Below are 27,243 nucleotides of genomic sequence, written 5' to 3'. Positions count from 1 at the left end.
CTAAGAGGGTAGAGTTTGCCTTGGTGAAGTTATTTAGTCTGACTTTGCCCTTTGTGAGTTCTGGTGTTAGTGGCAGTGTGACGGCGACTGATTTGTGGTTAGACTTGACTAATGAGGGTCCGGCAGTTGCAGTGGTCCATCTGTTTGTCATGTTACTAAGGACCAGATCTAGTATGTTTGTTCCTCTTGTTGGGGTTTGAACAGTTTGTTCCAGGACATTTGAGTTAACAAACTCATGGAACTTTTGCGCATGTGGGTTAGGGCTAGAGTAGGTTTCCCAGTTGATGGTGGGATAATTGAAATCCACCATGATCAGAGTGTTTGGCAATATTTGGAATGACTGTAGTCTGGTCAAGTAGGCCTTGTGCGCATCATGATTCATGGAGGGGGCTCTATAACTAGCTATGACTTAAATAGGGGTATTACCTACAGTAATCTGAACTTGGAGTAACTCCATGTAGTTATCCAGTCTAACTAGTCAGGAGGTAACTTTATCTCTAATATAATCGAAAAGTGTAACGTTCAGTCCACTCCAGAAGAACAAACACCTGCGGTAAGAGAACGCTGAAACCTCTGCTCACCCACAACACAGCAACACTATGAATGACTTCCTCCACTCAAACAATGGTAGTTGTGTTGCAGCTCGAAAATGAATCACCACTGCCAGTAGTACAAAAATACATTCATTATAACAAAAGATGTTAAGCTCTTTCACTCACATGAAAGTGAGCTTCATCATAACATTTGACCAACTGTTACAAATTGTTTAAAAAGCTTCTTTGGTGCCAAAACATTTAAAATAATTTAAAGTGCAACTGCATTCGAAAAAAACTTTCGAAAAAACTTTTTCGTGTTAGAATTAATACAGACATTAGTGTCTGCAACAATCTTGTCAACACCACATATAAATAAAAAATATCTATGTATATATCTATATATTTAAAAAAATACATGGAACACAGAATAAAAACCTAATACAATAGGTATACAATTAACTACTATGCAAACTAAATCTATACCAAAAAATGCTATAATGTATAAAAATATATAAAAATAAAAAATGAATTAAATTATCTAATATCCAGTAAAGGTTTAATAGATATATGGTCATTCAGACCTGGTGGTGTGGTGGCATCAGTAAAATCTCCATTACCTTCTTGGCCTATTCAGAAAAATGAGGCAGGCCACATTTTCTAGGAGAGAAATGGAAATGTAGATCAGGGAGTTCACTAGAACACTCACTTGTGTACCTCAGATGTGAATAGCAGTAAGGAAAATACTTGTGGCTGCAACCCATTGTCAGACATGCACTGCCTTTCTGCAAAGGGAACAAGCATACATGCTTCCTTCCTTGTTTACCTACTACAAGCTGGTGGACTAACTTGACCAGGGAAACTAGAGTCCCAGCTCCCTTTCTAGAGCTTTCAGAGCAAGAAATGTTGTCTCTATAGGTGGTTGATCTACAAATGACAACTTTCACTGGCCCACAGAGCAACCAAGTTGGGTTAATCAACCCATTAGTGAAGCATCTGTCATTAAACTAACTGATAGGTGCGGCTGTAAAAAGAAAAGGCTCACACTGGGACATGATGTGAATTGTCAGTCATTCTGAAGCCTGTTGATAAGGGTCTGACACAAAATGAAGGCATATGAGTGCATAGTGACTATGAAGCCATTGATGTCTCACCTTTCACTGCAACATCTAACTGCCCAGCTATGCAAATAAAACCAAGAGCATTGTGGCTACCATCAGACCAAACAGATAGAGAATGTTATGATCATTATCCCTCCTCTCTGCCCTTATACAGGAAGCTAAAGCGATGACCTACTGCACCATTTGTGTTGGTAGGAAGAACCAGCAATGAAGTGTGCCTTTCTCTGCCCCTGTGACACAATCCTCTAAGTCAAGTTCACAAATGATTCTTTCTGTTTATAGAGCTTGTCGGGGTCTGATATCAGGAAAACTTCCCTGACAAAGATGCCACCACAGAGAGACCCTCAAACTACCTGTAGAAGCCTGTTGTTTAAGCAAGGGAATACATAAAGATTCTTGGAAGTTTTTTTTTTTCACAAAGGCTCACAGCATGCTAACTACACAGTGAGCAGAAGAGGGTTCAAATGGCAAAACTTTCTATTAAATGCTCTCCACATGGAGAATCCTCCATAGACCTCTGAAAATGAGAAACCAAAGGCATTCATTTTAATCATTAATGCTATCCAGTTGCCCTGCAGGAGGAGAAAATGACCACCTTAAAAGTCACCATCTGAAATCTGATGAACTGGATGTAGTCAAGAATTTACTGTGGTCAAGAAAAGGAAGTCTTCCATCCCCTTAGTACCCAGGAAGAAGCAGTGGTAAGACCTAGGGTCTATTTCCAAAGTAGAAACAGTTAAATGCTCTTTGGTATGTAGATTCTTGGCCTGCCTCAAGAGCTGTAAGGACACAACTTGATTCCTTAGCAAAGCCCTTCATGAGGGAAAACCTAGAAGTTCTATTATGTGGCTTAACAATATCACATTTAGAATCCAGAGATCCCTTGTAGTTGTTTTCAAGATGTGACAAAGTCAAAGAACTGTCCCACATGTCCAGTCTTATATAGTAGACATGAATATTAGTGCTGCTTCAGTGAGGTGTCCCTCCTTAGTAATTATGTTGGCACAACCAGTGGGGTGACAATGGCAAATATTTTGGGCCTTTCTCTTGTATTAGGGCTTTCCTCCACCTAGAAATCTGGGCAGGTGTCAAAGACACAAAACGAGCCAGATGTATCACACAGATCCTTGACAGTAGTCAGGGCAAGTTTTATATTTTATATATCTATAAAAAGATCCTGGAAGGCCTGCCCAAGGGGAAGTTCTTTATAGAAGTGGCATTCAGTAAACAGGATAGGTTTCCTGAGCTCTTCCCCTGTAGAATCCAATGAGGCATGCCATTCTGCAAAGTCATATGTCTGAGCCTTTTGACCAAGCCACACATAAAAATTACAGTGGGCCATAAGGAGGCCCACTACAGAAGCCATAGAAGCCTTGGTAAGGCATCTTAACAAATATTTCTTGAAACCTGAGTTACAAATCTTTCTTCCTTCCTTGACTTAGTATACTGGACATTAGGCAGGATAGACAGGTAATTAAGTGACCTAAACCCCAGTGTGATGGCTTGGACTCATTATGAATCAGTAAGATTGAAAGCTGCTTTGTTATCTGGGAACTAGTCTGTGACAAAACGACCAGCTCAGGATTCCATCTCCAGAGAAAGGACCATCTATGAGGAAGGAGGAGCTGTTAGGTGGGGAGGATACATAGTTTTCATGTTTCTGAAACAAGAACTTGCCAGTTATTTTAGTCCCTTTCCTAGAATCTGATAGAGAGAAAGAGACTTCCTTTACCTTTACTGCAGGATAGTTGTGTAATGCTCTATAGATATGTGAAGAGTCAAATTCATAATATATGTATGTTGGAGATCCCAAACAATCCTACTAATGAAGGAAGTAGTGATCATAGGTTACACTGTGAAGAAATGTAAGCATTTCTTAATAATGACACTGGGCCATACTGCCTAAATATGTACCTCTTACACTCATGAAGACTAGGCTTACCAGATATCAAACAGTTCATAAACATCCACTGCCTGTGGCTGATCTATAGACCCTCTAGGGCAGGAAAACAAAAGGGAAGCTCCATAACATTGGGTGATAATTCTTAGAAAATTTATGATGATACCCAGGCAGAACAATCCTCAGTTTCAAGTGCAATCACACATTTTGGGCAGAAAACACCAATGACTGATCCATGGAAGCAGGCTGTCATAATAGAGCTTCAAAATGATTAACCTGGAGTGGTACAGGTACCATGTGATACACCTTTCACAACAGGTTCAGTTTATTGATCTTCAGTAATCAGTCAATGGCATGAGTTTGACTCCTCATGAGGCAACCTTTTAGGTAGATGTAGCAACATGAGGATATGACTGATATCTGGCATCTATTTCTCTCAAATTCTCTATTTTGTTCTTGTGCCATCCTGACATCACTAGAGCGACCTGTGTACCACTTCCAGTACTGGGCATCTTCAACCAATAGCATCTTTACAGTACTGAGGTAAGCCTCATACTTCTCATTTTTTTATCAAAAGTGGGACACTACAATGTGATGGCATATACTGATCATCTCACAAATTAAAAAGACAGTACTGATATGGGCCATGATTCATGATCTGGTAACCACAATAACTCTTTGAACATTTCAACCTTTTGGGCAAAGAACAAATTAACTTTTCTAGGAAGAATATTAAAATCAGAATCTGAATTGTATAAGCACAGAGAAGACCTGACTAGCTCTGGTTGTATGTACTTCCTTCTACAGTGATGCATGACATCATGGTGATCACTAGCAGGAAGCCTGCACTCCTTTGTGTTGTGGTAAGACAGGACAGCAGAAGACGAAATCCTAACAGTTACATTTTGGGTGGCTTCAAAACCCAGACATTGCTAACCTGAAAGATGCAACAACAATACTGATGTTGTAAGAAACTCAAATTGCATTCATAACAAACAGTTCAGAATATTCTCATTGTGAATTTGCTCTTGTATTACATTGCAAGAAAACTTATAATTTACCTTCCTCTAGCATGGAGAAGGACTGTGCAAGAGACTTGACATCCTCCATTGGTATTTTGAACAGCATGTGAGAAGCAAGTCTGAAATAAAACATAGCATTCATTTTTACTTTCTTCCTCTTAAATAATAATAATAATAATAATAATGATAAATTAAACAAAATTCTTGTTTCATTAAAAAGTTCAAAAGTCCTAAACTTCACTTCTTGCTAAATCTCTTGGCTTCATACATGTATGCATGTATATGTATGTATGTATATATGTAGTATATATGTATGTAAGCATGTATGTATGTTTGTATTTATATATATATATATATATATATATATATATATATATATTTAATAAAACTTCAACGTAATAACTAGAAGAAAACAAATAAAATAAAAGTAAAAATTCAAATAAAAATCCGAGAGCCAATAATTAGCGCTTTCATCCAGGTTTAATGTACTGGACATCTTCAGAATGTTTAAAAATACAAATAATGTGTTAATAAATAAGCATCAGCTGTAATAAGATGATGACATCAAAATTCCAAGACCAATAGAAAGCCAAGCATACATAAATATGTAAATTCTATAGTACAGTAAGACATGAATATTCAATAAATGTACAGAAGTTCATGAATAAGTAAAAGGAAAACAGAACTACAGAAAATATAATAATTATTGGTTCCATTTTAAAGCACATCTAATATTTATATGTTCATTCAAACCAGGTGGGGCTTCAGCATTTAACAGAAGCTGCCAGCGCAACTCCTTAACTTCCAGTAAGGTGTTTTTGTCTCCAAAAAATAAAGGTACATGGTCTAAAACAAAGAAATTAAATCCTGTAAACAAGGTGCAAGTGTTACTATGTTTAGCTAAAGCATTGTTAGGATCACAATTTCTGATAGCTGCCAGGTGTTCTTTAATTCTGGTGGAAAGTTTACGTATAGTTTTACCAATGTAGAATGAGAAGCAAGTGGTACAAATAGCAGCATAGACCACAAAATTGGAATTACAGTCAAAATGGCCATTAAATTTGACCATATAGTTATTATGTTTAAAAGTGCAACTGTTTCCATTAAGAATCCATTTACAAACAATACATTTGTTACAAGAAAACATGCCTTGTACATGCTGTATGATATTTGGAGACAATAAAAAAGGCTGGTCTCTATTCTCAAACATTAATTGTAGAGATTTATTTTTCTTGTAAGCAAAAGTAGGGTGGTTAATCGACCCCACGTAAGCGAAAGCTTACAAACCAAACTGTCAGAACAGCGATTTCCAACAAAAAAAAAAAAAAAAAGAAAGAAATGTGCTCCCCACACCCCCCCCCTAATTAAATATACCAACTCCGAGACTGCACTACAGTGCCGAAAACGGCAAAGTACTGAAGCGGCCAAGCAAATTCTTTCCCAGGGAAATAATTCACTACATGCCGCTTCCATATTTTGCAGTTTCGGTTTTGTCAGTTCGACCAAGATGCATTCTATTATCATTCAAAAACATGCGTCTTCGGTCTACTGATAGGAACCCGATAACTGTAAGCATGGGCCTGGGAGATGAACCATTACAGGTTACCTGTTTGCATCAGAGACACAGGTGCCAAACCAGGGATGAATTTCCAGTATCCCATCTAATTGTCCAAGTTGAACTTGAATTGGATTGGGGGGGGAACTCTGCTTCACATGGATGGGGAGCCTGCTCCATAGATGGGGTAGTCTCTGGGATACATACCTATCTCTCCAGCAGGTCCTGTTTATATTGCAGGCAAGGTTTAAGTCTTTAGAACAGGTCATTCCGGTACTGTTTGTATTGTGGATATGCAGGAAGTCCATCAGAGTGAGGTCTGACAATGCCCTGTATGCCAGGCATAGATCTCCAATCAAAAGCCTGTAGGAGATAGAATACAGGGAGTCTACATAGGACATATTACTTATGCCATGTATTCTTTTAGTGAGGAACCTCTGTGGATGTTCCAGTTGTTGGATATGCCTGGCTAGGTACATACCAAAGGGGGCATTGCACTCAATGATACATCTGATGAATGCCGAATACAATGGAACAATGACTTCCTTGGACTTAGATGCCATACCTTTGTTTATAAGTTGCACAACATAGAATGATTTCCTCACCACTGTAGACACATGATGATCAAAGGCTAGATTACTATCTATGTGTGTCCCTAAGTCCCTGACTACTGGGTCAAGTCTAAGGGGTGTGTTGTAAATATGATAGTTACCAGGGATGGATGACTTCCCAAGGGATACTATTATGCATTTCTTGGCATTTAGTTTTATTCCATGACTCTGACACCAGTTGTTTGTCTGTGTCAGCCCCTCCTGGAGAACATTTGTGTCAGTGAAAGATTCAATGACAACTCCTAATTTGCAATCATTTGCAGATTTAGTCAGCCAGAGACCACTGACATTGGCCTTGACTTCTGAGAAGTAAATGCCAAAAAGTAGCGGTCCAAGGACTGATCCCCGAGGGACTCCACTTGTGACTGGCCTCTTTGTAGAGGTGGACTCCACAATTCTAACTTTCTGGGTCCTGTCTGTGAGCCAGTTAGCTATCCACTGGGTGACATACGGGTTTGTACCTAACCTCTTGAGTATGTCAACAATGCCTGATTGGGGTATTGTGTCAAATGCCTTGGCCAGGTCAAGGTAGGCAGTGTGAATGATTTTGCCCTCATCCATTGCTTTGGTGACCTTCTCAAAGAAGTCTACCAGGTTGAGTATGCATGATCTGCCCTTTACGAAACCAAACTGGGTTAGGTCCAGTGTCTGGAGGTTTACTACATCTCTGTTGTTCATCTCCATGATAATTCTTTCTTGAGACGTATGGGCCTGTAGTTTCCATGGTCTGTAGATGGCCCAACTTTGTGCAGAGGGATGACTGTTGCCTTTCTCCATTCATGAGGCACAAAGCCTTTTTGGAGGCCACAGTTAAATATTAATTCCTGAGGCCCTGACAGGTCATGTTTCATGCTATTTAGAAGGCATCCTTGGATATTGTCTGGGCCCATTGATGCAGTGTTATTGGTTTTAGAGAGAGCATTAAGGAACTGTTCCCTAGTGATAATATGGGGAGTTATATTTTATGATATTTCCTGAGGGAAGGTTGTGGGGGAGAGAGGAGTAAAGTTGGAGCTGAATTTATCAGCCAGGAGGTTTGCTATATCTTCAGGTTCAGTATAGGTGGCTCCATTTACAATGAGCTCTGCACACAATTGTGTATTGCCTTTGAGGTTGCTGACATAGCTAAAGAATGTTTTGTGGTTGTCCTTAGCCTGGGACGCCAAACTTACCTCAAATTTGGCTTTTTATTTGTCCTGTGAGTTCTTTGTTTAGTTTAATTAGAGTGCTTTTATCCTGATGGGTTCTGCACCTCTTAATTTATGCCATGATTTTCTTCCTCCTGTTATACATCTGATTGATTTTGTGATTCCACCAGGGTGGCTTGTTATTTCAGTTAGTTCTGTACTTCTTCCTGGTGGATACAGCTGCCTCTATACAGCTATTAACATGCTAGTACAGGGTTTCTGTGAATAGTTCTGCATAGGCAGAAGTGTTCTCAGGGTTTATAGGGTCTTGACATTTTTCCAGGTTCTCACTTAATAGCAGGAGGTTAGCCTTAGAACAGTTCCTGAATATTCCCGGTTTAGCTGGGGGTCCAGGCTTTATTTTTACTTCAAAGGAGACCATTTTGTGGAAAGGCATTACAGTAGGGGCTGTGCAGCACTCTCCCATATTAGTGAGGACCAGATCCAGTATGGTTGCACCACTGGTTGGTGTATTGACTATCTGGTCCAAGGAGTTTGTGTTTGCAAAATCCAGGCATCCCTGTGCATGTACGTTTGATGTCTTATTAAGATATGTTTTTCTGCTAACAAATGGTTTGGTATTGTTTGTTTATTTTTCATTGTAAAGAAGGTGCACTGCCTCCAGTGTGTCGGTGTCATCTTTCTCTCTCTCTCTCTATATATATATATATATATGTGTGTGTGTGTGTGTGTGTGTGTGTGTGTGTGTGTGTGTGTGTGTGTGTGTGTGTGTATATATATATATATATATATATATATATATATATATATATATATATATATATATATATCATCATCATCATCATCACCATCATCTTTTGGCTTTTCCCATTAGGGGTCGCCACAGCGGATCATCTCTTTCCATTTCTTCCTGTCCTCTGAATTTTGCTCTGTCACACCAGCCGCCTGCATGTCCTCTCTCAACATGTCCATAAACCTTATCTTAGGCCTTCCTCTTTTCCTCTTACCTGGCAGCTCCAACCTTAGCATCTTTTTCCCAATATACCCATCATCCCTCCTCAGCACATGTCCAAACCAATGCAATCTAGTCTGTCTTGCTTTGTCTCCAAACTGCCCAACATGAGCTGACCCTCTAATATACTGATTCCTAATTCTATCCATCCTAGTCACACCGAGTGCAAATCCTAACATCTTTAACTCTGCCACATCCAGCTCTGACTCCTGCCTTTTTGTCAATGCCACTATCTCCAACCCATATAACATAGCTGGTCTCACTACTGTCTTGTAGACCTTCCCTTTCACTCTTACTGGTACCTGTCTATCACAAATCACTCCTGACACTCTTCTCCACCCATTCCACCCTGCCTGTACTCTCTTCTTCACCTCTCTTCCACATTCACCATTACTCTGAACTGTTGATCCCAACTTAAACTCGTCCACCTTTACCAACTCTACTCCCTGCATTCTCACCATTCCTCTACCCTCTCTCTCATTTATACACATATATTCTCTCTTAGCCCTGCAGACCTTCATTCCTCTGCTCTCTAGAGCATATCTCCATCACTCCAGAGTCTCCTCAACCTGATTCCTACTCTCACTACAGATCACAATGTCATCTGCAAACATCATAGTCCATTGGGCCTCCTGTCTGATCTCATCTGTCAATCTGTCCATCACCACTGCAAATAAGAATGGACTCAGAGCTGATCCTTGATGTATTCCCACCTCCACCTTAAATGGATCTGTCACTTCCACTGCAGTCCTCACCACTGTCACACTACCGTCGTACATATCCTGTACCACACTTACATACTTCTCTGCCACTCCCGACTTCCTCATACAATACCACAACTCTTCTCTAGGCACCCTGCCATATTCTTTCTCCAAGTCTACAAAGACACAATGCAACTCCTTCTGACCTTCTCTGTATTTCTCCAATAACACTCTCAGAGCAAACATCGCATCTGTAGTGCTCTTTCCTGGCATGAAACCATATTGCTGATCACTAATCATCACCTCCCTTCTTAACCTAGCTTCTACTACTCTCTCCCATAACTTCAAGCTGTGACTGATCAATTTTATAACTCTGTAGTTACTGCAGCTCTGCACATCACCCTTATTCTTAAAGATAGGTACCAAAACACTTTTTCTCCACTCATCAGGCATCCTCTAACTTTCCAAAATTTCATTAAACCATCTAGTTAAAAATTCCACTGCCATTTCTCCTAAGCACCTCCATGCTTCCATTGGGATGTCATCTGGGCCAACAGCCTTTCCATTCTTCATCCTCTTCATAGCCGTCCTTACTTCCTCCTTGCTAATCTGTTTCACTTCCTGATTCACTATCCCCACATCATCCAACCTTCTCTCTCTCTCATTCTCTTCATTCATCAGCCTCTCAAAGTACTCTTTCCATCCACTCAACACACTCTCCTCTCTTGTGAGTACCTTTCCCTCACTATCCTTTATCACCCTTACTTGCTGCACATCTTTCCCAGCTCTGTCCCTCTGTCCAGCCAACAGGTCCTTTTCTCTGTCTTTAGTGTCTAATCTCTCATACAACTCTCCATACGCCTTATCCTTAGCTTTCACCACCTCTCTCTTTGCCATGCGCCTCATCTCCTTATACACGTGCCTACTTTCTTCATCTCTTTGACAATCCCACTTCTTCTTTGCCAGCCTCTTCCTCTGTATACTCTCCTGTACTTCCACATTCCACCACCAGGTCTCCTTGTCCTTCTTCCTCTGTCCAGATGTCACACCAAGCACCTTTCTAGCAGTCTTCCTTACTAGTTCTGCTGTAGTTACCCAGCTATTCGGTAACTCTCCACTGCCTCCCAGTGCCTGTCTTAACTCTTCCCTAAACTCCACTTCACAATCACCCTTTTTTAACTTCCACCATTTAATCCTTGGCACTGCTTTCACACACCTCCTCCTCTTCTTGATCACCAACGTCATCCTACAGACCACCATTCTATGCTGTTTAACTACACTTTCCCCTGCCACCACTTTACAGTCTCCAGTCTCCTTCAGACTGGCCCTCCTACATAGGATATAATCCACCTGTGTGCATCTTCCTCCACTCTTGTACATCACCCTATGCTCCTCCCTCTTCTTAAAATACGTATTCACCACAGCCATGTCCATCCTTTTCACAAAATCCACAATCATCTGACCTTCTGCGTTCCTCTCCTTAACACCATACCTACCCATCACTTCCTCATCCCCTCTGTTCACTTCACCAATATGCCCATTAAAGTCAGCTCCAATCACTAGTCTCTCACCCTTGGGTACACTCACCACAACTTCATCGAACTCACTCCAAAATTTCTCTTTCTCATCCATCGCACACCACCCAACTTGTGGAGCATATGCACTAACAACATTCATCATTACACCATCAATTTCGAGCTTCATAAACATCACTCTGTCAGACACTCTCTTCACGTCTAAAACACTTGTGGCATATTGTTCGTTTAGTATAACCCCTACCCCATTTCTCCTGCCATCCACACCAAGATAGAACAATTTGAACCCGTTTCCTAAACACCTGGCCTTACTTCCCTTCCATCTGGTCTCTTGCACGCACAACATATCAACCTTCCTTCTCTCCATCATATCAGCTAGCTCTCTTCCTATACCAGTCATACTGCTAACATTCAAAGTTCTTACCTTCACTGCTACACTCCTAACCTTCCTCCTCACTTCCTGCCTTCGGGTATGCCTTCACCCTCCTCTTCTCCTTTGGCCATCAGTAGCCCAATTTCCGCCAGCACCCTGTTGGCTAACAGTACTGGTGTGGTCATTGTTAACCTGGGCCTCGACTGATCCGGTATGGAAATATAAAATTTTCACGCCATAAGTTATGTGGCAGAATTTTTACGCCGGATGCCCTTCCTGACGCAACCCTCTCCATTTATCTGGGCTTGGGACCAGCACAAAGAAATGCACTGGCTTGTGCATCCCCAGTGGCTGGGTGTTTTATATATATATATATATATATATATATATATATATATATATATATATATATCTATATATATATATATATATATATATATATATATATATATATATATATATATATATATATACATATTATAGATAAAGAGATATTTATTCATGTGCATATTGACATTTAGTAAATGGGATAGTCTAAATTGGTTGCATTTGTTCATAGCGGAGGTCTGGGAAAAAAAAACTCCAGTGCAAAACATATAATAATCATGCAATGTACAAAGTAAATACAAACACTGAGAGATATCTATATTTTTATCTTTTTATATCTATCTATATATAAATGCACACACACACACACACACACACACACACACACACACACACACACACACACACACACACACACACACACACACACACATATAGACAGTGCATATAAAAAGTGTACACACCCCTGTTAAAATGCCAGGTATTTGTGATATAAAAAATGAGTCCACAATAAATCATTTCAAAACTTTTCCCACCTTTAATGTGACCTATAACCTGTACAATTCAACTGAAAAACAAACAAACAAATCTGTTAGGGGGAAAAATATAAAAAATAAAAAACGTACAATAAGCTGGTTGCATAAAGTGCACACCCTTAAACCTTTTGATTTAATTACAGCATTCAGTCTTTTTGGGTACACACCTGCCATCCATTAAAGAGATTCTGATTATCCCCAAATAAAGTTCAGCTGTCCTAGTTGGATTTTCCTGACATTTACTCAGTTGCCTGCTACAGCAAAAGCCATAGTTCACAGAGAGCTTACAAATCATCAAAGGGATCTCATTGTTGAAAGGTATCAGTCAGGAGAAGGGTACAAAAACATTCCACAGCATTACATACACCATGAAACACAGTGAAGACAGTCATCAAAAAGTTGAGAAAATATGGGACAACAGTGACATTGCAAAGAACTGGACATCCCTGCAAAATTGATGAAAAGACAAGACAAAAACTGGTCAGGGAGGCTGCCAAGAGACCTACAGCAACACTGAAGGAGCTGCAGGAATTTCTGGCAAGTACTGGTTGTGTATTACATGTGACAACAATCTTCCTTATTTTCCATATGTCTGGCCTATGGGGTAGGGTTGCAAGATGGAAGCCTTTTCTTAAACAGAAAACATCCAGGCCTGGCTAAAATTTGCAAAACAATACATCAAGTCTCCCAAAAGCATGTGGAAAAATGTGTTATGGTCTGATGAGACCAAGGTTGAACTTCTTGGCCACAATTCCAAAAGGGACGTTTGGTACAAAAATAACACTTTGCATCACCAAAAGAACACCATCCCCACCGTGAAGCATGGTGGTGGCAGTATCATGCTTTGGAGTTGCTTTTCTTCAGCTGGAACTGAGGCTTCAGTCAAGGTGGAGGGAATTATGAACACCTCCAAATACCAGTCACTTTTGGCCCAAAACCTTCAAGCATCTGCTAGAAAGCTGAAGATGAAGAGGAATGTCACCTTTCAGCACGACAATGACCCCAAGCATACATCCAAATCAACAAAAGAATGACGTTTTGGAATGACCCAGCCAGAGCCCAGACCTAAATCCATTAGAAAATCTATGGGGTGACCTGAACAGAGCTATGCATAAGAGATGCCCTTGCAATCTGACAGATTTGGAGCTCTTTTGCAAGGAAGCGTGGGCCAATATTGCCAAGTCAAGATGTGCCATGCTGATAGACTCCTACCCAAGAAGACTGAATGCTGTAATTAAATCAAAAGGTGCTTCAACAAAGTATTAGTTTAAGAGTGTACATATTTTTGCAACCAGCTTATTGTACCTTTTTTATTTCTTATATTTTCCCATAACAGATTTGTTTGTTTTTCAGTTGACTTGCACAGGTTATAGGTCACATTAAAAGTGAGAAACATTTTGACATGATTTATTGTGGTGTCATTTTTTATATCACAAAAACCTGGCATTTTAACTGGGGTGTATAAACTTTTTATATCCACTGTATATATATATATATATATATATATATATATATATATATATATATATATATATATATATATATATATGGTTCCCTATCAGAAGCCTGAAACACTATAAGCCTGAAAATCAAAATCCTGAAACCAAAAGCCTGAAAATTCAAAATCCCGAAAACCCAAAATCCTGAAACTCAAAATCCTGAAAACACAAAATGGACATACTGACGTCATTGTGGCTTTGCTATTGTTAGCCCTGTGGTGTTAGGTCATGCGTTGGGTTCAGGTAAGTGTGCGGTTGGTTTTCTGTTAGGGTTAGGGGCGGTTTAAGTGAGTTAGGGTTAGGGCGCAGGTTAGGCATGTATGCAATAGTGACAAATATTGGGGTCAGGGGCAGTTTAAGTGAGTTAGGGTTAGGGCGCGGGTCAGGTGATTGTGCGATAGTGACGGACCTTAGGGTTAGGGTTAGGGTCAGGGTCAGTTGGTAGATATTAGTGTCTTTATAGTGACATATTAGCATTATTTGTGTTTTCAGGATTTTGAGTTTCAGGATTTTGGGTTTTCGGGATTTTGAATTTTCAGGATTTTGATTTTCAGGCTTATAGTGTTTCAGGCTTCTGATAGGGAACCATATATATATAGAGTGAGTGAGACAATTAAAATAACTTATCATTTGCTTACAATATCACATGCACTAGTCATGTGGACAATTAAGCGACAAGTTCCTCTGCTGGCATTTCTAAAGAGAAATACATTAACACTAGCAGTGTTTACTCTCTGATAGTGTTAATATTGTTTCATGTTCTGAGTCATTGTACCAATGACCTTAACGTGATTTTTTTAAAGACAAATGAGTCAAGTTTCTTCTCTGAAGCTGTCCAAATTATTAACCAACTGGCAGCAAGTAACAGCAGTTCCAATCAGAGGGGATCAAGAGGGGGCGGGAGGTAAGTAACACCATGTACCAAAGGCAGCGATGGAACAACAATATCAAAATCTGTATTACAACATGAAATACAAACATAAACATTGTCTAGCTATGAAGTTACGGTAGTTATCAAAAACTATTTTTCATCAGAGTGAATTCAGAACATTTTTTAGAACTATATGAATTTCATTCTTGCAGATGACATTGTGATCTGTAGTGAGAGTAGGGAATAGGTTGAGGAGACCCTGGAGAGGTGGAGATATGCTCTAGAGAGAAGAGGAATGAAGGTCAGCAGGACTAAGACAGAATATATGTGTGCGAATGAGAGTGAAGATAGAGGAATGGTGAGGATGCAGGGAATAGAGGTGGTGAAGGTGGATGAGTTTAAATACTTGGGATCAACAGTTCAGAGTAATGGTGAGTGTGGAAGAGAGAAGAAGAAGGGAGTACAGGCAGGATGAAGTGGGTGGAGAAGAGTGTCAGGAGTGATTTGTGACAGACGAGTACCAGTAAGAGTGAAAGGGAAGGTCTACAAGAGGGTAATGAGACCAGCTATGTTATGTGGGTTGGAGACAGTGGCATTGACAAAAAGGCAGGAGTCAGAGCTTGACATGGCAGAGTTGAAGATGTTAAGATTTGCACTGGGTGTGATGAGGATGGATAGGATTAGGAATAAGTATATTAGAGGGTCAGCCCAGGTTGAAAAGTTTGGAGACAAAGCCAGGGAGGCAAGATTATGTTGGTTTGGACATGTGCTGAGGAGGGATGCAGAGTATATTGTGAAAAAGATGCTAAGGGTGAAGCTGCCAGGTAACAGAAAAAGAGAAAGGCCTAAGATAAGGTTTATGGATGTGGTGAGAGAGGACATTCAGTTGGTTGGTGTGACAGAGCAAGATGCAGAGGACAGGAAGAAATGGAAACAGTTGATCTGCTGTGGCGACCCCTAAAGGGAGCAGCCAAAAGAAGAAGATACGAATTTCATTCTTGCATTTGTTGCAATATTTCATTTTAAAATCCTAACTCTGTTAAAAATTAAATTTGATAAAAATGCCTGACAATAAATTAATCAGATAAGTATTAATTATATTCAAATTTCATGCCAACAATCATCCTAGAGTTGCTTTTTTAACTAAACCTTGTGAAATTGAACATGCATATTGTAGTAAGTTAAGACATTATGATGAATTTATTTTGCAATAAGAGAATTTTTCATAGTTTTTCATAGTAGCTGTGTGTAAATTCAAGTATTACTAGTCAGGCAGATAAGGGATACACTGTTGCACAGTAGGATGGGACATTTGTTGAATGGCATGAATTTTAGAGACTACCAATAGGTTCATAGGTTCATAGGTTCATACTAGGCTATCTGCCCTAGGGCATTTATAAGCCTAGCCAGAGTGTGTTTGGCTTTCGCCACCCATTTTAAATTAATTTTGCTATGCCCTTTTTCGAGGTTAGTATACTGTGCCTCTGTCTAACAGTGACACAGAAGTGATACCCGGGGTAAACCTATGATCTCCCATCCACTCATCAAGATTCCTCTTGAAGAGAGTCAATGAGGGACACTGCCTAACCTGGACTGGGATTTTATTCCAGAGTGAAGGGAGCCTCTGGGTTATGAATCTGTCCCTCCAGCATGTCCTATTTATTTCAGTGCTGTGGTTCAAGTCATTCGAGTGCGTAGCTCGATAGGATTTGGATTTTCTGAGGTGCAGCATGCCCATTAATTCCGGGCTGGACATGGCTTTATACGTCAGGCACAGATCGCCTCTGAGCAGGCGGTATGCCACTGAGTAGAGCTGGAGTTTCTTTAACCGGGCAGCATATGGCATCTGTTTGAGCCCTTTGATCCTCTTGGTGAGGTACTTTTGGGGTCTTTCCAGTTGCTGCAGGTGTCTGGTAAGGTACATCCCAAAAGGGGCATTGTACTCAATTATGGGCATGATGAGGGATGAGTAAAGAGGCACGATGACCTCCCCTGATCTAGATGTGAATCCCTTCATGATTAGGTGGGCTATATAAAATGTTTTTCTAACCACTTTGGCCACGTGGTTGTCAAATGAGAGATTGCTATCAACTTGGGTCCTCAGGTCCCTAATTACTTCTTCTGTACTTAATGGATTACCACCTATGTGGTAATTTGTGGGCACTTTGTTTTTGCCAAAGGGGATGACTATACACTTTTTGGCGTTTAGCTTGAGGCCATGGCTCCGGCACCAGTTGTCTGTTTCTATGAGGCCCTTTTGGAGGATGCTTATGTCGGCTGGAGAATCGATTATGGCGCCCAGTTTGCTGTCATCTGCGAACTTGTTCAGCCACAGTCCTTCCATGTTGGCCTGTACCTCCGAGAAATATATACCGAACAAGAGAGGTCCCAGGACTGAGCCTTGTGGGACACCACTTGTAACTGGTTTGGAGTCTGACATGGCTCCAGCAATTCTAACCATGTGGGTTCTGTCCTTGAGCCAGTTTGCAACCCATCTAGTGACATAGGGGTTTATATTTAAGCTGGTGAGCTTATCTATAATGCCCGAGTGGGGTATTGTATCGAAGACTTTTGCGAGGTCCAGGTAGGCTGTGTGGACCACCTTCCCCTCGTCAATGGCCTTGGTGACTGTTTCAAAGAAATTGACCAGGTTTAAGAGGCAGGATCTGCCCTTAACAAAGCCAAACTGGGTAGGATCCAGTGTCTGTAGGTCCCCAATATCTTTATTTATGAGGTCCATGATGATCCTTTCCACAGCTTTGCAGACCAAGCTAGTCAGGCTTATGGGGCGATAGTTTCCAGGATCCATTGATGCACCACCTTTGTGGAGAGGGACCACTGTTGCTGTACACCACTCTTTGGGTACAATGCATGCTCAATGTTTTCCTTATGTATTTGGGATGTTGAACATGGAATTAAATAAATACTTTGGAATTAAATATACATGGCACCAAAGGTTCTTTGGGATACCCAAGACACATAGGAAAGTTCAGTGTATACCTTTCTGTCTCATTGTTATGAGACAGTATTGTGTAACTGGAACCATTACTAATTTTCTGAATTTAACACTGAAACCCATAGTTGGGCAAGCATCATGAACTAGTACTCATCATGAAAGATTAGATAGTATATGATAGGTTTTGAGTACGTTTATCTCATTAGATCAATGCAGAACAGAAACACTTGTAACACTGTCTGAATCTGTGTCACTTAGTAACATATTTTATTTTAGTGGTTGATAATACTTACTATTAATGAGTACCTCCACTGGGGCATTGATGGCCTGATCATTTGCCTGTAGTTTTCTGTTACAAGGATGCCTATAGTCTGTTCATTTACATAAATTCAGAGTTAAACATATTTTTTGGCCGATAGATTGACAGTTTATTTTGATATGGAAGGACAGACTGACTTCATGACTGAAGTCTGTAAATATTTTTATTGTAAAACACAACAAACAGTTTAGAACCAGTGGCATAAAAATTTTGCTAATCATATAGAATTTTAACAACAGCACATCAGCAACATAATAACTATTTAAGAAATTTGCAGCTGTCAGAAGGTTAGGTTAACATTTAAAAAGAAGAGAGAAAAAAGACAGTACATAAAGTACGTTCTATTGAAAGTGTGAGTTACACTATACCTTTATTTGAGGCAATCCATACTCAATTATCAACTCACAGCAAATCGAACAGTGAATGTGAACCAAAACCACAGAGGCCTGAAGGTTCTCAATGGTTCCCTGATAATATTCCTGTTCAAATATCATGCTTTACAGAGGATCTACTGTCCCGGGTTGAAAGAGATGCTGGCAACTTGCATTCAGAGGCAATATAAAGCCTAGTTATAACAGACACTGGAAACAACCACAGTGTCTTTACAGAAGTTAATTTAGGCTAGGAGGAGTAATTTTCCAGTATTCAGACTGCAGCCTTAACTGTAAGAGCCGCACCAAGGACTCACATTGCTAAATCAGCTGTACCAAGGACTCCCTTTGCTAAATCAGCTGTACCAAGGACTCCCATTGTTAAAACAGTTGCACCAAGGACTCCCTTTGCTAAATCAGCTGTACCAAGGACTCCCATTGTTAAATCAGCTGTACCAAGGACTCCCATTGTTAAATCAGCTGTACCAAGGACTCCCATTGCTAAATTAGCTGTACCAAGGACTCCCATTACTAAATCAGCTGTACCAAGGACTCCCATTGCTGAACTAGCTGCAGCTGTACCAATGACTCCCATTACTAAATCAACCATACCAAAGTCTCCCATTACTAAATCAGCTGTACCAAGGACTCCCATTGCTAAATCAGCTGTACCAAGGATTCCCATTGTTAAATCAGCTGCACCAAGGACTCCCATTGTTAAATCAGCTGTACCAAGGACTCCCATTGTTAAATCAGCTGTATCAGAGACCCCCATTACTACATTAGCTGTACCAGGGACTCCCATTACTAAATCAGCTGTACCAAGCACTCCCATTGCTAAATTAGCCATACCAAGGACTACCATTACTAAATCAGCCATACCAATGACTCCCATTACTAAATCAGCTGTACCAAGGACTCCCATTGCTAAATCAGCTGTACCAAGGACTCCCATTGTTAAATCAGCTGTAGTCACCCATAATCTCCTGACTCAATGACATCCCTAAAACTTGTGAACTTTTTCTTCTGCTGGCATGGGCATTCTGGGCAAGTACCTAACTTACAATATCCTTTCTCAGTCATGTGAGTTGGGGTCCAAAAAAAATAATTTCAGCTGATGCGTCAAACGTCTGGTTGTCAGAGATAGATTCTATAGGGTATTAATTTGCACACAGAAGTTTGAGTGGGTATCATTCTGAACAAATCTAAAGACATGTCCATTGAGCATTTGTTCATCACTTCATTAACTGGCTTAGCAAAATAATAAATATATGTAATGGAATCTGTAAATATTTAATGTTACTAGAATCTGTTGACATTGGTGTAGAAATCTTCCATTGCTGAAATAGACTTTTTGGATGTTACTGTACATAAAAATGGTGTGACATTCTAAGCAAGATTACTTAGAAAGGATATTGTTAATTTTTTTCCCTTGGATGGCACATCCATATCAAAAATAATGTCCCCTAGGGATACCTTCTCAAAGCAGCTCATAACACCTCTGACTTTAGTTCTTTAGAAATCAATAAAATAGAAACAAGGTTTATAAACAGAGGTTGCATAGAAAAGCTAATGTATAATGTTAATGCTATAAGTTTTACAACAGTATTTTCAGACTTTGGTCTCTTTTATAAAGAACATTTCTAGAGGGAGACAAAGTACTTATAGACAAAAGTCATGTAACTCTAGAGAGTTCAGATTTGTGTCTATCTGTTTCTTATTCATTGAACATGTTAGGAATAATTACCTATTTTACTTTTTAACAACAGTGTGACTGGGATAGTAGGTGCTGGCCCAGAATTCATTGCATAATAAGTAGAATCTTGAAACTATTTTTAAATCCAAATGGTTTGAGACCATGATTATTGTTCTTGCATATAATGTAACAGAACTAATAGTGTCATACAGCCTGAATCTGAACAAATATTCAATTATCAAAGTTATGGCAATTGCAAATATTAGGGTCTAGTTTATGTTATCAGCTGTTATTTGTTATTTTGGTCGTTTTATATGGGGAAAACTAAAAGGTCATTACGTATTAAGATATTAAAAATAGGTAAGGCTCATAAAGAAAGAGAATTTGAATAATGCCTCGCTGCTTTATTATCCCATTCGTTAGTGAGTGGAGAGAAAGAGACTATTTTTATATGATTACAGCTTTTTGTGCAACTAATAACTTTTCTACAAGAACTACAACACATAACTTTGCAGAGAACTTTGGGTACTTACTGTGTATTCTTTAAATTTCTTTGTTTAATTCATACAAAAATCCTGCTAAACTGGTCAATGGTTTGTGGTACTCATTTATTATTCACTGGCTTAGTTCAAAGTAACACTTGCAGTGTCTCTACTTTTTGTGATGAGCTTGCTTAAATAAACATACAGGTGCCTGATGTTATTTAACTGTAGATATACAGACATTTCATCTGAGAATTAAATATACAGTACCTCACCACTGACCTTGGAGATCACAGCTAGTGCACTATATTTTAGGCTTACTAAGTGACATCCAGAAAAGTTTTATCCTGAAAATGGTCACACTGCATCTGCCTTACACTGTTGACTTAGATGTAAATCCAGTTGTTACCCTTCAAAGATAATACAGAAGGATTTGCCTTGGGTGAGTTGGGGTTCTCATACAGTCAACGTGTTCATCCTGACATTTCTATATAACATTTACATTCATGAAAGTAATAATGAGCATGACATGCAAGGTGATATTCCAGTTATTGTATGCACCATTACCTTTCCTGATGCTCAGCATGTGGAAACATCTGCAACACTGCATTGTAAAGATCCTTCTGTTCTTCAGCTACCACTTCCTTTAACTTAATTTCCAGTACATATCCTTTTCCATATTTACTCTTCAGGTGTTGAATTGAACCGATGCACCTTTAAAATATATGGAAAAAAATAAAATAATATATATTAAGGAAGAGAAAAAAATAAGTTATTCCCTTCCTTATGCACTTATTAATCAAACTTGAAAGCACACACACACACACACACACACACACACACACACACACACACACACACACACACAAACATGCAATCTTTAGTAGCATATTAGATACTACTTTCTCTATATGGAGTACCAGCTGAGATATTATGGATGACATTTAACTTGAAATTATTGCCAAAAATGGTTTAGAAATTAAAATGTGTCAAAGGAAAAATATACTTTAAAAATGATCAATACACGGTAGGTTCAGGTTAAGGCAATAATCTTGCAGCAAGGAGACAAAAACGTGCTAATACAGAGTTTGTCTGACTAGAATCAGGAAATGCAAGCATTTTTATGCATTTTCTAATAAGACATTGCCTACCAAGCTGACGTAGCAAATCACAAGTTTTAACATCATCATTACATAGCAGTTGTTTTCGTGATTTTCTGCTTGTACTATCAATTTTTGTGAGAAACTTCCTAAGAAAAACAACGTGGCCTTGGCTACCACCGGTTAGGAATATGCAATGTTACCATTCAAGGTACTATGGCTAATTTGAGCACAAAGCGAGTATATTTTGCAGTTCATTTCTCTAACAGTCCTTTGTCTATGTTATCTCTAAACTTCTGCAGCTGCACATGTTCTCATACTTCGAACAGAGCTGATAAAATCATTACATTACAGAATATAGCATTGTTCATTCATTTCTTCCTGACCTAGCCGATAATCACCTGCTTCTGAAGTACATTTCCAAAAGGCATAAACATGAATATTGCTGTGCTAGCAATTACTAGGTCAGAGGGCATCTTGCAAGTTTCAGAAAGCACAGTGCAGTTTCAAAAGCATCTTTTAGTCTCATATGAAATTCAGCTGTATATAAAAATAGTGTATATAAAATAGAATGAAAAACATGTTAACTTATTTAGTTTCTAATTAGCATTAAGCACACACATTAATACATATTTTTCATATATATATATACTTGCCAAGAAGTGTAGAAATACACAAAGATAATTCATTCACTATATACAAAACTAGAATCCATCTAGCCATTATCAACCCCTTTTCCCATTTTGCACATGGGGTTGGGGTGTCACTTCAGCAGAGACAGTCATCTTGAGCCAAGGTTTACACCGCTGGGTGGCTAGCCCTGCTGCAGCAGTTCATTCGTATACAAAACTAGAATGATGTACTGTAAGTTGAAGCTTGCATTCAAGATAGTATATATTCTGATTGTTGCAACTATCTTATCTGGTGTTTTTTCAACACAGTCTGTCTGACTGTTGAAGAGTCTGCTTTAACTCCTGAACTGCTGTTGTCAACATGTGATATGTGACAAAATCATGACTATGGAGGGTTGAATCCCACCACTGATTCCAGTTAACCTAAAAAGGACAGTTTGGAATTATTTAGTTTACTGGGATAGTCCAAATAGGCAACAAGGTAACCCCTTTTCAGTGCAGACCTATTGAGAAATGTTCCAATACAAAATATATTACTAATATGAAAAATACATGTGTTAAAACCATTATTAGAAATTTCAAAATTACAAAATATGAACTATAGGATGAAGGCAGTACAATTAGTTTTGTATAATAATAAGTTGTAAAAGGTATATATATATACCATGGACAATATTTAAGATCTGTTATGTATGAAAGACATTCTTTAGGAGTAGTGTGTGGAATTACACAACATTCAGAGCAAAATTCTATACAATAATTACTTTTGCAAAAAGAAATAGTACAATTTACATGGGAGGTATATGTATTATAAAAATATTGTGATATTGGAATGGTAGTTTAAGAATACAGAGAAAGAAATATATGCCTTCATGGTAAATGATAGATATATACTGCTGCCTTGCATAGTGGGCAACAGCTGTCACTCTCAAATAAGTTTTACACTGTACAGATACAGATCAGAGATATAATCACAAGCTCATTAGTATTTCATCCATCTCAGACTGAGCACAATGCCTTCCAGTAGACTTTTATCAACCATAATTAGTTGAACAAAATTATCTTAGAAATGTATTCACAAATACTCGATGACACAGACACACACATGCATACATGCACACACACACACACACACACACACACACACACACACACACACACACACACACACACACACACACACAGAGAAAATGTTTTCAAGAATGGGAGAGTAAATGTTAACTACAGCAGCAACAGTCCCTGGGATTCAATATAGCAATAACCCACGCCTGGGTGTGGGTAATGCTGGATTTACCCACGGTTGGCATGGTTTACCAAACAAAGACAACCGTGGGTAAATCCACCATTACCCACACCCAGAAGTGGTTATTATTATTAATGACATTATTTAAGAAAAGAAATAATTACTTTTCTTAAATAATGGCATTGTATAATGCCTCTTTGCTGCCCTTCCGCAGCTGTCTGGTGTTCCGCGGCAGTTCTGATGTACTGCGCATGCCTACGCAGTACATCAGAGCTGTGGGCAAAAGCAACGGAGAACGCAAGATCTCCGTTGCTTGTCTCGCTATGTTAAATGGGTCAAACATAGCGAGACAGCTTTAAAATAAGCAACGGAGATCTCCGTTGCTTATTTTAAAGCTGTCTCGCTATGTTAAACTCATTTAACATAGCGAGACAGGTTTAAAAAAAGCAACGGAGATCGCAAGATCTCCGTTGCTTTTTTACACACTGTGTCGCTATGTTAAAGGAGTTTAACATAGCGAGACAGGTTTAAAAAAAGCAACGGAGATCTCCGTTGCTTTTTTTTAAACCTGTGTCGCTATGTTAAACTCTTTTAACATAGCGAGACAGTGTTTTATACTAACGGAAAAAGTCCGGGCGACCGGACCTTTTTCCGTTAGTATATTGAGGGATTTACAACGGGCACGTTGGTTGGGCTGGCCAATCAGCGTGCATGTTTTAAAGTAGGCATTGTATAATAAATTATAATTTCCATGCAGGAACAGTGTAGCCATTCCTGCACAGAATATGGCCACCGAGCGATCCAGTAAACTAGTGTTTTGATGTGCATGAGTCTGCCTACACTGTTATTGCATGGAAACCAGTGCAGAATGGTAATTACCTCATTTGCTGGTGAAAACCATGCAAATGAGGTGAATTAGTGATTCAGCAAGCAGGCAGGTATCTGTACAAGGATTTCTGCAAATAACAAAATGGAGACATGACAGCTCTAAAAAAGCATGTATTATAGTCTTTAAGCATGCCATTGGCCAAATATATGGCCATTTTCATGGAAAAGTGCTTAAGTTTTATAAAAATCAAAGTTATTTTTTTTGGCCTATCTTGGCCATTTAAGCATAGGGCAGTGGCACTCAAATGGGATTGTGCCAAAAAAAACAATGTGAAAACTCAACTTTAAGGGAAATCTGCATTTTACTATTATAGTCTATAGCATGTGGAATCAAAATAATACCAGGGAACAGTGGTTGTCAAAGGGAAAGGCTCTGTGGTAGTGCAGTAACTATGGAATAAGGCAGTGGGGTATGTAAATGAGGGGAAATCTACTGAATCACAAAAATCTTCTAAGTGCCAAACTGCACCTACCCGTGTAGGTGCTATAGCACAATCGTGTAACTAGGAGAAGCAACAGACATGAAAAGGGGGGTGTCAGGCATGTTGTAAGCACATTGGAGCCCTATGAAATGAAGAGTGTGTTCACGTCCAGAGAGGGTCATTTCTTCATGTTTACATTAGCTAAATGTGTATACACAGTGAGTAACAGGTCTAAAACAAAACAACCCCCCCTCCAGAAAAAGCATGACTGTTTACATTTGAGCACTGGGTTTGCATGGCACACCTTGGGGCTTAAAAGGGGAGGAAACAGAAAGGGAAAAAAGACAAAAAAGGAAAATAGCAGAATAAAAGCAATCAAGAACTAATTACATAGCTAGCAGGTGGAATGCATCATAGTCAGCCAATCATACAGGCAGCATCTGCAGCACAATAGTATAAACTATGGCAATACCTTACAGTCTGTTTTTTCCCACAAACTTTGCACCATTGGTGTAGACATGCGAGGGAATTTTAACTGGAAAACGTTTAGGGGCTGCCATTGCTTTGATCCATCAGTATGTGCTAGAGGCTGAGGGTGGAGAGGAGGATAATGCTGACAACCACCACAGACCGAGGAGGAGGAGAAGAGTGTTCAGACCCAGGGTAACTTACCAGGGGCTGCATGATCTGGAGAGATAGTAGAGTGCTACAAGGTGGACAGAGACATACTTCAACAAATCACTGAGCTGTGCTGCTCTCAACTCAGATGTAGAGCTAACAGAGGGGAACCGATTCCAGTGGATACAAGGTATGTGTAGCCTTAAGTATTCAGGCTACAGGTACTTTCCAAAGACATACTGTGGACATCATGGGGGTCTCACAGGCGTCTGCATCCTGGGCACTCCACCAGTTCCTGGATGCCATGCTACCACATGCCGGTGAGCGCATTTACTTCCCCAACACCCATGAGGAGAGGAACCAGCAATATGCGTCTCTTTCACCATGTAGCAGAATACCCGGAAGTACTGGGTGCCATAGACTACACACACATCCACATCAAACAACCACCCGGTGAACAGGGTAGGGTCTACATAAACCACAAGGGATTCCCCTCAATCAACTGCCAGATCATGTGCAATGCTTAGGGCATTATCATGAATGTGTGTGCTGGCAGCCCTGGAAGCTATCACGACTCCCACATCTGGCATTCATCACAGCTGTACCAGGCATTTGCCAGTATGGGGCATCCCATATGGCCATCTGGTGGTTGGATGCTGACTATGCACTGGAGCCATGGATGATGACATCTATCAGAAATGCACACACACACCCTCACACACTCACAAACCAGGATCATTATAGAGTGTGTGGTTGGGATGCTCAGGTCACAGTTCCACTGCCTTGACATATCTGGTGGAGCCTTGCAGTACTCTCCAGCCACATGTGCACCCATGTTCATAGTATGTGCTATGCTACACTATATGATCCTGCTGAACAGCTGCAGCAGGAACAGCACAGGGAAGGGGCACACAGCCCACCATCATTGCCAAGGTCCCCACAGGCACAGAGGGACTCGGAGGAGGAGGCCCATGAGCCTGCTCCTGTAGGCAGATGGAGGCATGCCCAGTATGCTCAGGCCTTGGCAAAGAGGCAACACATAGCACACACACTGACATTGTATGGATCCCAGGGACGGACACCTCTCTCTGACTCGTGCACACAGTAAAATGGACAATACACACATCACATTACCTGTAACTTAACATGTATAGGCAGTGTACTGTGTGCATCCAACATAGTCAACCCTCAAGCACCATCCTCACAACTGCCGCAAGCACAAGGTAAGTCAGTCTTCTTAACAATAATTGGATTAGTATGTTCTGCTAGCATATCTATGGTAATGCTGCATGCATGCAAGAGAATGGGGTGGCCTACTGGGATGGCAGCACACAACTGACAGCTATATGGGACACAAGGAGCTGTCTGGCCAAAACTGGCCTCCACACACTATGCAGTAGTACCCAAGGTGGCACATCCCACTGCAGTATATGTGTGGGGACAACCAACTGGGGGGTCATAGGTCACAGGCATGGATGTCAGTGTGTGTGTATGTCCCATACCCAGCCCTCACACCCACACAGCAAGTCAGCTGCAGAAAACCACAGAGAAATGTCTGGTAAAGGCGCACAAGTGGTGGCAATGTTGAATTATCCTCCTACAGACTCACACAGTGATAGCACAGCAGGGCCTGCAGTTGCAGTAAGGCTATGAAGGGTAAGAAGTCTGAAACTTAAATGTATGCCATTACAATCTGACCTGTGCTCTTTACTGATATGTCTCTAGTCCCCAAGACAGGGGACAATAGTTGGGTAAATGAAATCAAAATGTAA

General features: G+C 40.0%; 1 protein-coding gene across 1 annotated transcript in view; it reads right to left on the bottom strand.

Moving 5' to 3' along the window:
* Positions 1-27,243, bottom strand: part of LOC122806635 (cholesterol transporter ABCA5-like) — a 1,155,982-nt gene that overhangs the window by 87,386 nt on the left and 1,041,353 nt on the right. The window contains exons 24-25 of the mRNA XM_044077221.1: positions 21,136-21,282; positions 4,616-4,695 (exon numbers count right to left, since the gene is read on the bottom strand). Coding sequence (XP_043933156.1) covers positions 4,616-4,695; positions 21,136-21,282 — 227 coding nt within the window. The remainder of the gene's footprint in view (positions 1-4,615; positions 4,696-21,135; positions 21,283-27,243) is intronic.

The sequence above is a fragment of the Protopterus annectens genome, chromosome 7.part0 (assembly GCF_019279795.1).
Source record: "Protopterus annectens isolate FY-2018-M chromosome 7.part0, PAN1.0, whole genome shotgun sequence".
NCBI classification, from domain to species: domain Eukaryota; kingdom Metazoa; phylum Chordata; order Ceratodontiformes; family Protopteridae; genus Protopterus; species Protopterus annectens.
The sequence above is the reverse complement of the archived record's forward strand: the minus strand, read 5'-3'. Positions and strand labels throughout refer to the sequence as shown.